The sequence below is a fragment of the Engraulis encrasicolus genome, chromosome 10 (genome assembly GCF_034702125.1).
Source record: "Engraulis encrasicolus isolate BLACKSEA-1 chromosome 10, IST_EnEncr_1.0, whole genome shotgun sequence".
NCBI classification, from domain to species: Eukaryota; Metazoa; Chordata; class Actinopteri; order Clupeiformes; family Engraulidae; genus Engraulis; species Engraulis encrasicolus.
This window is the reverse complement of record NC_085866.1, coordinates 56,159,661-56,177,256: the sequence shown is the minus strand read 5'-3', so window position 1 is coordinate 56,177,256 and position 17,596 is coordinate 56,159,661. Positions and strand designations below refer to the sequence as shown.

At 45.6% G+C, this 17,596-nt stretch overlaps 1 protein-coding gene across 6 annotated transcripts in view; it reads left to right on the top strand.

Moving 5' to 3' along the window:
• LOC134457394 (neuron navigator 1-like) overlaps window positions 1-17,596 on the top strand; it is a 171,107-nt gene that overhangs the window by 68,549 nt on the left and 84,962 nt on the right. For all 6 annotated transcript variants that reach the window (XM_063209401.1, XM_063209402.1, XM_063209405.1 and 3 more), the window contains exons 5-6: window positions 4,192-4,294; window positions 11,087-11,518. In XM_063209401.1, coding sequence (XP_063065471.1) covers window positions 4,192-4,294; window positions 11,087-11,518 — 535 coding nt within the window. The remainder of the gene's footprint in view (window positions 1-4,191; window positions 4,295-11,086; window positions 11,519-17,596) is intronic.

Here is a 17,596-nt window from a genome sequence, read left to right as displayed (position 1 = left end):
TAATGCTAGTGCTAAGGGGTTGGCAGTCATCTCTGAGGTAAAAATAGAAATGAGTTAATCAGGCCAGCGTGGATCATTACTCATCGCCTCGATAGGCATTAACTGTTGATGCTCCGAGAGGGATGATTGGAAGGACCATGTCATGCAAGGACTCACAACATCACAAAACGTCACAAAACACAATACATATAAAACACACTTAATCAAAGCAGTTTGTCTGTTAAGATTCTCATTCATCCAGGTCAAGCTATTCAAAGTAGTTCAGTAGTACGCAATTGAGCTTATTTTTTGGAGCTTGAAAGGTGCTCTATTCCTTGTTCAAGGCACTGCAGTTTCTGCTATGACGTCACCTAAATTGGAGGTCTTTCATTTTTTATCATCCTCCATTCTACCAAACTGCCCCTTTGTCCAGCTTTGGCAGCCACATGACTAAAAGAAGCAACATTTTATTACGTTTTATGAATCACTGCACACTAATCTATTTTTCCCTGTGGCACATGCTTCTGAATGAAACCAAAGTGGCGCCAAAAGATGAAACGAAGAGAGAGAGCTAGAGAGAGAGAGATAGACATAGAGAGCTTGGAAGAGCGAGAGTTTAATCAAAGTCATTTGCCACCAATTTATCCCCCAGCACTCAACATAATGATCCAAGCCATTCACTACACAATGTCTATAGTCATGTAGCGCCTTTGCCCTGTCTGTTCTGTGTCTCTTGTGCATCGGCTGCTGACTCGTGACAAGATAAATGAATGGATGGGTTGGGGGAGAAACCCCCTTACCATAACTTCAACCTTACACCACACCCCCACACTTAGTTGACCTTTGACCTGTACCAGAGCTCTTTCCAACCCCCGCTCCAGAACTAGGCCGACCTTTGGAGAACATTATAAGGCCCTTACGCTGAAGGCCCCTTAGCAGCAAGGGGGGTCGAGGGAGGGTCACCATCACGGTACTCCATCACCGCTGTCACGAGAACAGATACTGATGCAGGGAACAATTAAGACGGCAACCGGAGACCTTCGAGGTGGCTGTGACTTGACTTAGAGATACCAACACATTGATTTTAAAATTACAGGCGCTATCACATGGAGAGTCGGAGGTGGAAGGGACAGGCGGCAGACAACGTTGGGTGGTGACGGGGAGGGTGGGGGTGGTGTCATTTTTAGGAAGTGGTGTCACCATAGGGCTGTGTTATCAACATGGGAAGCACAGAGACTGTTTCAGGACGGCCTTAATGGTGTTTGTCTCTCCGCCCACTAAGTTACTCATCAGCCCTGTGTTTGTGCTGTAATGGCATGTAAAAGGGGAGATTTAAGAGCCATTATTACTATGCATTAGAAGCATAGTCAGTGCTATGATGTCACATTAAGATGAACAAATGCTGATGGACAGTACATAGTGTTGTTTTAAAGTTGCCTGAGGATTGAGAGGATGAGAATTTGTTTGTACTACATGATATATTTGCAGTTTTGCATTTTAATCACATCTATTGTAACTTACCTAAATTGCTCTCACCAAGTATAAGTACCAAAATCCACTGAGAACTCTAAATCTGGTGAGAACTGATCATAGCCCCTGCCCCACTCTATTCCAATCTAACAACACAAGGCAGACAACAGGCAGATACATCCCCCCTGTACCCCCTAGCTGACCCCAAAGCTCTATTTCCCATAATTTCCCTCAGGATTAATAGTCTATTCTCTACTCTAATGTACTACTGCTACTACTACTCCTACTACTGCGCAATGGGTCACACCAGTCCACAAATCATGAATTTAGCTGATCCCCTTCCCTGCTTGAGCCTGCCTGGCCCATTGCCGAATCTCTTATTGCGGTGGCACATATCTGAGCCGCTTAGTGACATGGGAGAAGTTGGGTTTTAGAGCGATCACTTGCTCTGATCAGCTCCAACAATATGTGAACCATCGTGAGCACATACTACATATATACTCTCGGAAGGGGAGCAAAAAGAAGAAAGGATGTAAAGAAAGGAAGAATACTATATATACAGTATACGTATATACCAGTATGTATTGGTTTGGTTGTGTGGGGGAGCCCATCAAGAGACCATGCTGATCAGTCAGACTCCAGTCCGTGATTGGACACTGGAGGTGAATGGGAGTCAATGGACTGGCTTTATAGAATCAGAATCAAGTTTCAATCAAATTTCAATAGAAACACTAAATAACCTTTTGTCATTCGTGGCCCTACAGTTTTAAGCAGAATGGCCTCTTCTTCAGTGCCATTCCAAGTCCAGATTTGAGCAATCCAATATTTCAAACTTCGGCATTTTGAACTGCGACTATGGCAAAGTGAATTCAAAAACACCAGTCACCTAGCCTGGGAACTCCCATACTGCCTTTAGTTCTACACAATCGTTTCAATCTGAAAGACAGTATGGCGAGGATGACTCATAACGTACAAGATCATGGGATCTGTGTCATAATGGCCAAGCATTCCGACCTTAACAGTTTCTCTGCCCAATCAGAGAGGCCGCCAAGTATTCCGGCCCCATACGGAATTTACAATAGGCAACTCCCCAGACCTAATCTCACTTGTGATTAGGTCTGGTGTTAACCAGGCAACCAGTCACCAGTTTTAAGAATCAATGAGCCACTCTCTGAAATGATTTTGGGAAAGCAGATATATTAAACTAAGACCACGCTAAGGGGGTCAGATAACCAGTGTAATGCCGCAGCTCGTTCAGGATTATATTGAAACACAGTTCAAACTTGTGTCAGTCCCTTGAATGCTCCCAATATCATCACATAAAAAACCTGTGCCTGTGCCTGTGCCCGTGCCTGTGCCCGTGCCTGTGCCTGTGCCTGTGCCCGTGCCTGTGCCCGTGCCTGTGCCTGTGCCAGTGCATGGACTTCATTCATGGGTAAGGTGCCCTTAAGCAAGCCTTCTAACCCCACATTCCGCCAGGGTCTCTAACCCTTTACCCAATCTTACACATACATTGCTACATGCTTCTGAGTTAACTTTTTTCATCACTACCCAAAATAGCTGATAATGTTCATCTTACTAACCAAATATACACTCACCACCAGTAAATGTGGCTAGTAAGTTGTTTTTTCTACCAGCCATGGAGTTTTCACCGGCATTTGGCTGTTTTCCGGGTGTTCATTTGGAGCCTATCCTTGCAATATAAGTTTGCTGTGTAATACAATGTGTATATTTTATAACGCCCTGCATATATGCTTCTGTGAAGACATTGAAAAATGTATATATATGTATGTGTATGGTCTGCCATGAAAAGATGAGGCTATATTGCCATAGTTGGGTCCAGTGACCTCGTTGAACTGCACCAAAAGTGTTCTGTGGTTAAAATGACAAAAGCACTTTGGCATTCCTTGAGTCACATTTTTCATGTGGAGATGGATAATTAAATCAGGATGCAAGGTGGGTACACATGGAAGGACATCACAGGCATTGTTGTTGACTGTTGTGTTTCGCATGCCCGAAAAAACTCAAAACAAATGACACGAGCGGCAATAACGAAGTGCGTATGTCGCTTACTTTGAAGCACTAGAAGGTTCCTTTCGCCTTGCCTCACGTTACATTTCCCTCCTTTGTCTGTCTTCCCATAAACAGAGCGACTTCCACAAAGACAATTCAGTCTGAACAAAGAACAGCTAGACCATACTGTTGCAGCTATAGCTCTGATGGACTGAGGGCCACTGGCAGCTTTGGCAGGACCCAGGAGAAAAGCATCTGAACCCCCCCCGACCAGCCCCAACTCAATGCATACACCATTTCTGGCCCACCGCTCTATCTGGGCCCATTAAAATTTGCCCATTTGTCCTCCCCCCCGTGCTTCCCTGGATAGACTGTGCTATTCAGCTGAATCCCGTGACAGGCTCTTCCTCTGCCCGTCAGCCTGTGGCAGTTTTGGCAGGTTGGCTTGGCTTGGATGGTTGGGTTGGGCTGGGCTGAATGGCTTGCAGAGTAATGTTTAATTCATGGAGACTCTCCTGTTTGAGAAACAGCTTTAGTTGCTGAGCTGTCATATTACCGTGATACCTCTGCTTCCCTTCATTTCCTCTCTGTCTTGTCGCGTGAAAAACACCAGTCACGGTCAATAAATAAAACAATGCGTAAAAGAAAATAACTCAATTTTCTCCCCTCCCTCTCCTCTCTCTGTCCTCTTTTCCATTTCTTCCCTCCGCTTCTCTCCCTGTTTCACAGACCCTGAGTCCCAGCGGAAGAGAACGGTGCAGAATGTGCTTGATCTGCGGCAGAACCTGGAAGACACCATGTCCAGCCTGCGGGGGTCTACGCTCAGTCACAGGTAATGCCTTACTACCGGTACATCTGTCATACACAGGTAATGCCTTATCCTACCCCTTATGCACAGCACCCACCACAGCCACCATAGGGTACATGGCTATTAGCATTATACACGTCCAGCCTGCGGGACTCCATGTTCAGTCACTGGTAATACACTACATGGCTCATCCACTGGCGTCACTATAACAGTATTGACAGTACTCTAGAGTACTGTAGGCCTATATGAATATTATAGTAAGCAATGTACATGTATATGGGGCCCCAGGTCCCAAATCAGTCACAGATTATTACAAATCAACAAATATTAGCATTGTATCGTGAATTCCCGACCGGTGGGGGTCCACTACGTGGGGGGCACTAAGTCCGGATTCTACCATTAAAATATAAAAAATACAGTAAACACAGCATCACAGCTCTAACTTGACACGAGGTAGGCCTACAGGGTATGAATATTGATAACATACATGTCCAGCCTACCAGGGTCCATGCTCAGGTAATTCCTTGTCCCATCCCATCCCTTATTCCCCCAAAAAAACAGTATCCCAGCAGAGCGGACAGGGGTTTGGGCATTGAGCATTGCTACAATTATACTTCAGTATTATTTCCTTTGTAGCCTCTTTGTGCAGATTCTGAAAAGACATCATGACAACATTGCTATGACATGACTGAGGGCCTTAAGTAACAGATTAAGACTTGATCATTACAATTTTCATGACAGTAAGGTTATAATATAGGTTCTGCGCAAAGCTAATGCGTTAAATGATGCAATCTTTTACAGGGGCCTGGATTTCTTGCTGTGCCCCTGGCAGCGTGGGAGATGCGTAATACAGTAATTCCTTCTCCCATCTCTCATCCCCAGCTGCAGCAGCAGCATGGAGGAGTGGTAATTGGACAATAAACAGCCCCACTGTGAGACAAATGGCGTTTATTTCAGTCTCTATTGCTGTTTCATCTCCAGTGGGTTCGCGATGCATGCAGTGTTCATAAGTAGGAATATAAATGCATCCTTATGATGGTGGTGACATTGCAAAGGGGTTTTGTAATCCATTTTTCATCTCTTGCTGATATCCTGTACTTTCACACAAATATATACAATAAACACGTGTTTGTCTACCTGAAAAAATACAAAATAAAGAAAGCACTACATTACCACAAATAAACACAATGTGTATGAACAACTAGAACTAGCTTCTACATCTACAACCTTTCAGGTTAGCTAGTCTACATCTTTAAGAAGCCCACACTGTGAAGATGGTAAATGAAACTGGAAGAACAGGCCAGCACAAGAAGCAGCCTATGACTGTGGCAGCCATGTTTTTTTCTTATAGTAGGAGAGCACATATCGGAGAGCAGGCCTAGACCACTGTATCTTTTGGGGGCTCATTGGCTTTGCATGTTATTTTTTGGAGACATTTACTGTATATAGCCTATTCACTCTAGTGCATATTTGGAGACATTTATATTCACTCTACTCTATTTTTTTTCTTAACGTTTTAGTTTCTTCTTAGTCATGGTGAGGCTGTTCCGTGAGTAAGTACCCACTGCTGCGGCAGCCATGTTTGTTCTCCTGGCCACAGTGGTGTTGAGGCTGTTTACTGTTGTAGTGAGTGCTTTTCCTTCCCCATCAGGAAGTGCACTAGCTGTGTGTCCTCTGTTTAATAGGCTGTTAATGGGGGTGGCTGGGGGGGAGAGGACAGGACTGCAGAGACGATGGATGGGGTTGCCAGTGCCTTGCCTTGACTTGTCCTCTCTCCCGTGGCTCAGCTTGGCTTGGCTTTAGGTTGGTGAGTGTGTGCTACTACTGTGAGCTGAATAGCTATGCGTCTTAGTGGGGCTGGCCCATAAAGGCAGCCATAAAACACACTGCACTGCACTGCACTGGAGCATTACACCTGCCTGCTGGTCTCCACAGGGCTCTACTGGGCTCCTCTCTGCCTGCTGTGCTGCGGTTGCCTCTTTGACAAGGCTCAGGGGCAACGCTTTCTATGAAGCTGGTATTTATCCTATAAACATACATATAATGTGGTATAACAGCACGTTACAGGCTTATTTATGTCACTGTCTCCTAAATCCTTATAATACAACGTTATGTTTCACCTTAAATTGACGGTGAAATGAAGGTTTACAAACCTTAATGCATGTGCTTATTGAGACTTACTTATGAGAGTAGAGTAGAGTACAGTAACTTTATTGATCCCCTGGCTGGAAAACAAGGTGTCAAGTACCTTACATAAAACACACACACATAATGCCCACATGGACATTTCAGACATATAACACAGGTAATAGTTGGGGGCAGGGAAATGAAGACTATAGAAAAAAAAGGAAATTGTATGTACAGTGGTATGCCCAGTGCTCATGAAAGTTCCATAATGCAGTTATTAAGGGAGTCTTACAGTTGCAGGTCCATGCCAATTCCACCCAAGATCAAAAAGTGAAAATCCATGCTATAAATTTGATCTAACCATCTCTGAATCAGGTAGCGTTGAGTCATTAGCTTAAGAAGGATACCTCAATTTCCACTTCATAGCTTCCCAACACAGCTTTGCTCTTCTGCTGACCTGTTAGCCAAAGATGACGGAGATGAAGCATTTTGATCACAGCATATAACCGTCATCCTCTGCTGCCTCTCTGTAGCTAGATGGACCATAAGGATTCTTTCCAGAAATGTGTATTGGCAAAGCAGTTCCACATACCGTACAAAGAAATGAGTCAATAGCACTCACACACACTTAGACAAACACATAAATATCTTATAGACACTCACACAGACATAGCCTGGCGCGCAGAGACAGACACAGATGCAGGCAGACACGTACATGCACACACACACACACTCACACACACACACACACACACACACACACACACACACACACACACACACACACACACACACACACACACACACACACACACACACACACACACACACACACACACACACACACACACACACACACACACACACACACACACACACACACACACACACACACACACACACACACACACACACACACACACACACACACATGCACGCACACAAACACATGCACGCACGCACACAAACACATGCATGCACGCACACAAACACAACATATTTTACCGAGACATTTGAAAATATAACCAATTTCGTACTCTTCATCATACCCTACAGTATATTATTAGTAGTCTTAAATCTACTGTATCCATCTTCTTAATCCATCTGCTTAATCTCTGTACTGAAGCCAGGTGCCATAATCACTGTGTTTATGGGTGCTTTGCCCATGGCCATAATGGTTCCCTGCCTGGCCATTGCTTATGGAGAGTAGACAGCTTCTTGGACCCGATTGCCCCCTCTTCAGATCTCTCTCTGCACACAGAGAAGTGGAAGTCCCACGGTAGAATACCTATACCATCGTCCCCTAACTGCAAGATATGCAACTGTCTGAAAGCAGGAGAATTAGTTACATTCAAGTTCAATTCCATTGCTGTCTTTTTCATTACTGAAAACAATGCAACACTTTGTAAATGATGCAGCATCCAGACCAGAGGAGAGGCTGAGGGTGCCTGCTCAGTTAATGGTTTCCTTACATGTCCTTCTCTAACTGACGGCTCGACTTAGACCCACTCTCCTCTGAAAGCATATGGATGAAGAAGAGAGAGAGAGGCTTCTTCTGAGAGTGGAAGTTAATTTACAAGGAAAACACACAGCTCAGCAACTGCAGTCTATCTATCTCCATTCCCTCCCGCATGGGGTTCTCTTGACTTCGGTCACCATTAAGCTCATCTTTGTGCTCTTCCTCTTTTCTCTCCACGCCCCACACACCTCATAGTAAAACATGTTCAGTAGGATCTACAGTCTTCTACAGTCTTAAGATATCCTTATATAGCCTACTGTATGTATAATAGCTGAAGGATCTTAAGTATGGCTAACATGTTCAGCTGCTTGAAATGTGTTCCTCCTAATAATTTCCCTGAAGTATAATCTGGTGCTTTTATTGTACAGTAAAATTTCCTTAAATACTGTAAGAGTCCTTAAGTATGATATGGTCATTTTTAAAGAGACAGTCTCAGTAGTCTGTTCCCCACTTGGCTCTCAATTCCAGTTAGAGTCCCAGGTATTTGCCATCCATTGTCCATGAGACATCTTTAGCATCCTGGCTGAGTGGGTGTGTGTGCTTTCAATCTACAGCATGTGGTTGGAGTGAGACAGGGGAATTGTCATTGTCATTTCAAAGGTATCAACTGAAGTCATTTTCACAGTGGGCCTTCCGGTAATTTAGGCAAACACAGAAAAGCTTTGACACACTCAGTTGTGCAGGCTCTACTAATAGAAAATAATGACACATAATGAGACATAAACCAGCAGATGAGGAAGCAATTAATGTCAGTTGTGCACACAGTTAATTCTTCACTATTTTTCACATTATTATTTTGAATACATATACAGCACTGTCTATTGTTTCGATTTTTTTGTGGACTTTGCAATTTGAACTATTTTGGTCTTGCTGTTTAGCTCCATTGCACACGTCTTATCAAAATAACATTCACAATAAAGGTCTTGAAATCTTTCAGCCTTGACTCAGAGCTGAGAATCTCCTGCTATGTTATGTGTTGCTAATGTGTTTAGCTGGGAAAGTTCTGGGAAGTAAATACGTAAAGTAAGGCACATCAGCCAGAGATATACTGGACAGGTCTACCAGCACCCAGGTCCAGGGGCCCAAGAGCTAAGGGGCCCCTGTAGCCCGAGCATCCATATTTCCTTTCTCATATTGTGTTTATTTACACCTTTAAAAGCTGTATTTTCAAATAGTCTCGAACACCCTACAACAAAGGGCCTCCAACATGGCCTACATTTTTTTGCAAACTAGCAACTTTCAATGAGGGGGGCCCCGCTTGCTGTCTGGCCCAGGGGCCCATGGACTCAATCCACCCCTACATGTCAGCTGATCCAGTACTTCGCTGCAGGAAAACACAGGACACCTGGAAACACAATAAAGACTTTAAAAAAAACACCAATGGCAGGCAGCAGGAGGGGCTCACAGCACAGGACACAACTGCAGCCCCAGTGCGGTGCTCTCTATTGATGACAATGAAGGACAAGGGGGAGAGGAAAACATCAAGCACAAGGTCGCTCAAATCCCCAGACATGTGCACACACACACTCCAAGTCACGCACACATGGATTTAGGTGCGCAGTTTTGAGCACACACACATACAGGGATACACACACATTCACACACACACACACACACACACACACACACACACACACACACACACACACACACACACACACACACACACACACACACACACACACACAAAGGCAGTCATTGCAATTTTTGGAAACATCTTTAAGGAAAGGGACAGTCCCATGGCATGCGGCCCGCAGAGCCTCACTGACTCACATCCTGCTGAAAGGGACGTGAGTGACCAACCAGCCAGCCGACCGACCGGGGAAGGAAATGACTTGCACTTCCTCTCTTTGACAGAGAGGGCGCTCAACACCTCCCATGGGATCACGCTTAGTCAAAAGCACTCATTGACTCATACGCACTCGGCCATTGTATGCTTTCTGGACAAACACACTTGGACATAGATAGTCATATGTTGTGGAAAAAAAGTATTGTGTAACTATAACTGCACTCCCATTAGAAAGTCATATCAGCAGTTGCCTTGAATGCATTTCCATTTTAAGCCATTTCCCGTCTTAAAAGCACCTCTCCCATGTGTGTATTATATACCCCAAGACTTTTATTGTTAATATACATTCACCCATGCAATGAAAATAGATGACATGGTCAATAAAAGAACATTTATTTGAATCTTTTTAGTTAAATATAATGTCTATTCATAACCATCTGCTTCCAGTGTGGCTTGGCAGGTGCACTGAATGAGATGTGCACATGTGTGGTGCATGTGACAATGGAGGAAGCACCTTCTGGCTTTCTCTGTCTCTGTCTCTGATCTTCACTTCTGTTAACGGCCTGCCTCCATTTTGTGCCCCTAGATCTTAAACGTATGGCTTGCTTCTGTCATTTTATCTTTGCTGTGTTTCATCTATTAGCTAACAAGGTGACGGATGCATGGCAGCTGTGCTAAAGCATGTGTTAAGGCCCGCATATTGGAGTCCTTAAAGACAGCTATTCTGGGATAAAAAGTAACAGTCCTACCACATATGTGTCACAGCCGATTCATTCAAACAATCTGATCCTAACAAGTTTCCTCTGTTTGGGTAGTGGACCTAATAAGAGGCGATGCCTACTCTGTACTCTACTCTACACTTTACTCTACACTTTACTCTACTATATTCTTCTCTTCTCTTCTCTTCTCTTCTCTTCTCTTCTCTTCTCTTCTCTTCTCTTCTCTTCTCTTCTCTTCTCTTCTCTTCTCTTCTCTTCTCTTCTCTTCTATTTTCTTTTCTTTTCTTTTCTTTTCTTTTCTTTTCTTTTCTTTTCTTTTCTTCTCTTCTCTTCTCTTGATGTAAACTATGTGCCCACTTCTGTCCCCCTGCCCTGCAGTTCCCCGGACACTAGTGTGTGCTATGACAGTAACGAGACCATCACTACAGTACTCCACAATACTGTATATTATTCACTACTTCACTCTCTGCTCTACTCTACTAAAGTCGACTTGCGTTTTCTTTGTGCTGTCCTGTAGTTGCCTGGACAGTAGCGTGTGCAAGAACAACGACAAGACCAACAATACTTTATACATCTCCCCATGTGTCTAACACTAACTCTAACACTAACTCTAACACTAACACTAACACTAATCCCATATTCCCTCTTCTGTCCTCTTCTAGTTGCCTGGACACCAGCGTCTGCTATGACAGCGACGAGACCAACGGCCGCAGCGTCTCCAGCCTGTCCAACCGCTCCTCTCCACTGTCGTGGCGACAGGGCCAGTCCAGCCCCCGGCTGCAGGCGGGCGATGCCCCTTCCTCCACGGGAAGCCCCGCCCCTGGTAACCCCGGCAACTATGGGGGCGGCCACGGCCACAGCAAATCCCGCCTGGGCTCTTCCCGGTTCAGTCAGATCCAACGCATCGAGCTGATCGAGGGCCTCGGAGGAGTGGATGACGATGACGATGACCTCGGGGACTTGAAGTCCGAGTACCTGAGCGAGGCCAAGCTGAAAAGGAAGAGCTTGGTCGGGGACGAGGAGGGAGAGGAAGAGCTGGATGACGATGATGACGATGTGGATGTAGATGTGGATGACGATGACCTGGCCAACGGGTAAGAGGCCTTTTGTATTGCAAGTCTATTGTTTTAGACCTACTGTATTGGCTGCTTTATTTTAGGCAGCTCAAGATTTAGTAAGAGGTTTAGGTTCACATACACGTATGGTACAATCCATAAATGGTGCAGTCATTGGCTGTTTTCAAGGCAGCTGAAGATCATTTGTTCACCTACATTGCTGTGTTACCTACGTACATCAATACATACTGTCACACCATGAAATGAATTACATTTCGCCAAATCATCACTTTCATGTCTCGAATACTTTATGAAAACCTTATGAAGACAGAGCAAAGTATCTGCAATTCATTTCGGAGTTAGTTGTCCATATAACCAATTTCCAACAAAGCCCTGCATTACACAACTTTTCTTGTTGTTTTGGATAAGAAACACATTGCTTCACTCAAACTCCTCAAACAGTGACATATGACTTCAAAGCGGAGCAGAGCAGAGCAGAGCAGAGCAGAGCAGAGCAGAGCAGATCAGCGTACTGCTAGCTGCTAGCCAACTGCTATGGCATGAATTATATAACAGGGACCCTCGCGTTGCCGTCCAACTCCCAGTGAGCTTTAGGGCCCCCCCGCTGTGCCAGACAAGAATGCCACACTCATAACCCCGGGCTCCTGTCTCCTTGCCCCACTCAAAGCTCCAGGCCCCGGCTCCTTCACAGAGCCTCCCTGTCATAACCCCTACTCAAAGCCCCATGCCCTGGGTGCTGAGTTCTAGCCCAGAGCCGTGCCTGTCACAGCTACGTAGCTGCAGGGCTTCACACTTTCCACTGCCCCCCTTACCCATGTGTAATATCCACCACATCTCCCCCCATCTTACCATCACCATACGTCCGTCACCCCCCCTTACACAAATGTTCCTCACCGCCAACTACCCTTCCTGCCCCAACTTAGCCTCACTATCCATCCTGCTTTCTTCAGAGCTCCAGTAACTCCAGGGTCTCCCACCACACTCCCCATCCCCATCACCCACTCATATCCTCAACAAGCCCTCAGCACCCCTCCCTTTGGTACTGGGCTTCCATACGTCTCTCAACCTGTTACACTCACAGCCCCATGACCTGGGCTTCTCCACAGGGCCTCCCTGTCTGCCTCCGACCCTTCCCTGAACGTATGCCTCCCTGCCACAGCCCCTACTCGGAGCTCCAGGGTGTCAAGTGCCTTCACACAGCCGCGCCTGCCTGTGGCAAAGCTACACAGCCACAAGGTTGACACTTTCCATCACTCCCCTCACCCAAGCCCATCTCACCATGCACCACCCTTCGTGCCCCATCTAAGCATCACCTTACGTCCATCACACATCCATACACTCCTCACCTCCATCTTAGACCATGCACACTTCATCAAGCATGTGTCAGCAGTATGTACGTAGCTGCATGGCTCCACACTCTCCCATCACCACCACCATATTTGTGGCAAATTTCGCCACAAAATGACATAGCTAGCGTCATAATTCTGAGCTAGGAATTAATAATAACACATTTGCAGAGATGTTTTTCAACACTGCACGCTTGTCACAAATCTGCCCCTTCACACTCTTAACCCCCCTTTAGCCAACTGGGTAGGCCCTGGCTGATGGGGGGCCCTAGGCTGCACCCATATTGAGCCTGTGGGTTATTCCGGACCTGCTCACACCATCAGCTGTGCACGGGCTGCGAGACTCTCCATCCTGCGTCATGGCTAAAAGGCTGCAGGGCCTCAATCCCACTCCCCATCCCAGCCACCCATCTGCCCAGCATCATCTTCCCTTAGTGCTTTGAGTGGTTTGGGGCAAAGCAGAGTGTTTGTTGCGCTGATGCTGGCTGTTAGTATAGGCTTTACTGTAAGTGTGTGTGTGTGTGTGTGTGTGTGTGTGTGTGTGTGTGTGCGTGCGTGCGTGCGTGCGTGCGTGCGTGCGTGCGTGCGTGCGTGCGTGCGTGCGTGCGTGCGTGCGTGCGTGCGTGCGTGTGTGTGTGTGTCTGTGTCTGTGTCTGTGTGTCTGTGTTTAAATGAGGGTGTTTGATGCATACAGTTTTGATGTTGTGACTGTCTAAAGCAGTATGCGATTGAGATAAAAAAATGATTGTTTATAACTTCATGCTTGTCCTGTTATGTTTCGACATCTTTTTGTCCATTATGTAGTTTTGTTTTCACAGTTTTAACACATGTCGTTTCAAAAAGACTGAAGCCCTAGAGCTATGAGTAAGAGTACGTGTTGATGCATTGTTGGCAGGCTAAATGAAAAACAAAAAAATGTGTAAAAAAACAATTGGCCTTCGCTTTGAAGTGGTCTAGCTGGTACTGCCATTTGCCCATCCAGAGTCCAGCAGCATTGTCCACAGGGAGCTGGATCTGGCGTCCAGATATGGTCAGGATGCTGCTTATGCGTTTAGCATTTTGTTGTGTATCGGCGTCTTGGGGGTGGGGTGTGTAGGGGGTGCGTGTTAAGTTGTTTTATTTTTAACTCAGCAACTACTATCAGAGTCCCTTGGTTCGTAGGCTAATGCAATGAGATCCTTATTGGATGATACATTAGTGCTTGCCCTGTAATTATAAGCACCTTATCTGCAACCATTTACCTTAGCCGACCCTAAGTATGCTATCGTTAATGCACTATTTGTCTCTTCAGCTATACACACAAAGAGCATTTACACCACCTCAGCATCTAACCTGTGTGTAGGACCCATTCCTCTTTCTAATCTATTGACATTACTCAGTGTATAGCACTCTATGAGTATGTTAGAGACATTTTAATACCCAGACCTTCATACACTAAGTACACTTTCTACTTTAAATAATTCTATATCACATTGTAGCTATCATCATCCGTGTCTAAAATGATATGAGTTCCTTGCACACTTTACAATACCCTTTCAATAACCTTACAGTAACCCAATCTTTTAAGTGTAAGTACAAAATGATTCATTTTGGCACACATGTTGTTACACGGCAGCTAATGTAGCAGTAAACGTAAGTGTAACTATTTCACTTCAATATTTGAATTAGTAATCTTAGATCTGTACCAACAAGTCTGGATCCCTAATCTAGTTTGGCCTGAGTTTCTTAGTGGTATAGCTGCCCTGTCATTACAGTTGGCCACTGTAATGCCAAGTTTTTGCTCTTGCTACCTCCTAGTGTTGGCCCTGTCCTTTAATTCACACACACACACACACACACACACACACACACACACACACACACACACACACACACACACACACACACACACACACACACACACACACACACACACACACACACACACACACACACACACACACACACACACACACACACACACACACACACACACACACACACGTAGCCTATATGATTTAACCATGTAAATTGCCTTCAGGTTTCCTGAGGGGAATGTTTTCCAAGGCAGCTAATGGATAAATGGGCCAGAGAATTGGGTCTATGGTCTATTTCCTGGCGATTGTCAAAAACTTCCTGCATTGTATTTTCACTCCCACTCCCATTCCCATTCCCACTCCCTGTGTGTGTGTGTGTGTGTGTGTGTGTGCGTGCGTGCGTGCGTGCATGCGCGTGCGTGCGGGTGTGTGTCTGCCCGTTTGCGTGCACACACACACACACACACACACACACACACACACACACACACACACACACACACACACACACACACACACACACACACACACACACACTCACACACACACACACACACACACACACACACACACACACACACACACACACACACACACACACACACACACACACACACACACACACACACACACACACACATGTGAAGTGTATGTTCATTTCTACACCATGTCAGGTTGTGAATAGTTGGGCAGTATTACTCTATTTAACACCAGACACCACACTCATTCCTTTCACCTTTCACCTTTCATTCCTTTCCACCATGCATCTCTGCATTCACAATAATGACAGAAAACATTGACTCACTGGCTCACTGGCTCACTGGCTCATTGCTTCATTGGCTCAATAGCTCATCGGAACGGCCGGGAGGCAGGGGGGGGGGCGACCGCTGTGGAAACGCTTATGCGATGAGGCGTGTTCTGCACGCTTTTCGTGAGCACGCCCGTGTTTGTGTTGGAGTGGCATCACATCACCCCTCTGCCTGAGTGGAGGCGCAGTTAGGGGGTGGGGGGTTAATGACGAGGTCCCTGATTTTCAACACAGGTCGTAAGTCTGTGTGTGTGTGTGCTGTGTTGTGATGATATATGTGAATCTGAAGGCTTTTCGTCGGAAAGAAGACTTTTCCAGTGCACACATGCTTGCACACATGCATGCACGCACACACACACGCACACACACACACATACGCACACATGCACGCGCACACACGCACACACACACACATACGCACACATGCACGCGCACACACGCACACACACACACGCACAGACACACCCTTAACCCCCTCGGAGAACATAAAATAGGAGCCCATGAAGGGCCACAAAGCAGGCTGTAACTCTGTCAGGCGCCATGATTAGTTTTCGGACACATTGGGTTTGGAGCTTAGCGTCCCGTACAAGCAGGGTACAAGTGGGTGTCTGTCTGTTTGAGTTGGCGCTGTATAATTACTGCCAAAATACGGATATTTCTGTGTGTGTGTGTGTGTGTGTGTGTGTGTGTGTGTGTGTGTGTGTGTGTGTGTGTGTGTGTGTGTGTGTGTGTGTGTGTGTGTGTGTGTGTGTGTGTGCGCGCGCGTGTGTGTGGGTGTGTGTGTGAGAGAGAGCGTTTGAGTTGGCCCTAATTACTGCAAAGACGGATATTTGTGTGGGACAGCTTTGGGCTGGTCTTTATTTTCTCTCTCTCTCTCTCTCTCTCTCTCTCTCTCTCTCTCTCTCTCTCTCTCTCTCTCTCTCTCTCTCTCTCTCTCTCTCTCTCTCTCTCTCTCTCTCTGTCTCTCGCTCTCTCTCTCTCTCTCTGTGTGGAGTGAGGATTACATTAATGAGGCTCTAGTTCTCTCTATGTGTGTGTGTCAATCAGTTTGACATGAAAAATATGTTTTCACTGCAAATATGCTTTACTTCTTTCATTTCTCCCAACTCTTTTTTTCTTCTTGAAAAAGTTCCTCTCACATGTTCCATTCCTCTGCCAGGCCCTTCAGTGTGTCTGACAGCAGCTGGGTGAGCAGTCAGTGGTGGACAGAGAGAGGCAGCCAGGGAGACGGTCTGTTCCAAATTAGTCCATTCATTGAAAAGGTCTTTCAAGACACCATGCGAACAGGCAGGCAGTGGGTTTAACATTTAGCAGCAACATGCCTTTCAGCTCTCTCGCTCTGTCCACCGCGAAACCGAATCCGGCAGTAATCTCACTGTCTTATCTCTGTTGTTGGGACAGGTGCTCCTTTATATTGTAAATGCCTAGCTGGGATATCTCTCACTTGTACAGTACACCCACACTCTCTACAGCTCAGCTCCAGTCACACGCACGCGCGCGCACACACACACACACACACACACACACACACACACACACACACACACACACACACACACACACACACACACACACACACACACACACACACACACACACACACACACACACACACACACACACACACACACACACACACACAGGTAATGTTTTTTGTGTGGCACCTTATGGAGCTTTGGCTTTTTTCTATGGTAACCATACTCCTCTAAACCTGAACTCAATTTGGGCTTTCATTTGATTCATTGAGTGGTGAGGCTGTGAGTTTTGGAACATGATATCCTGTATGATAGTTGGTCAAACACCTGGCAATAGAAAAAATTGTGATTGTTGTTAAAACACCTGTGGAAAATGAAAAAGAAATGGAAAAGATTACAACCTCAGTCGATAATCGATCAGGATCATAATATTGTCCATAGTACGTAGCTGGTCAAACGTCTAAGATTAGCCTACAAAAATATTACAGCTACAATCATAGTAGACTGACAAACTTTACCAGTGTGTTTAGTAAACATGAGTACATGACTATAACAAGAACATGACTAAGTAAGTGGGCCTAATCCAAGACAAATTAACCATCCAGTAGGCCTAGTGGTAAATCATCTAATACAAGAGCCTGGAGTCCTTATGTTCTTAACTAAAGGACTCA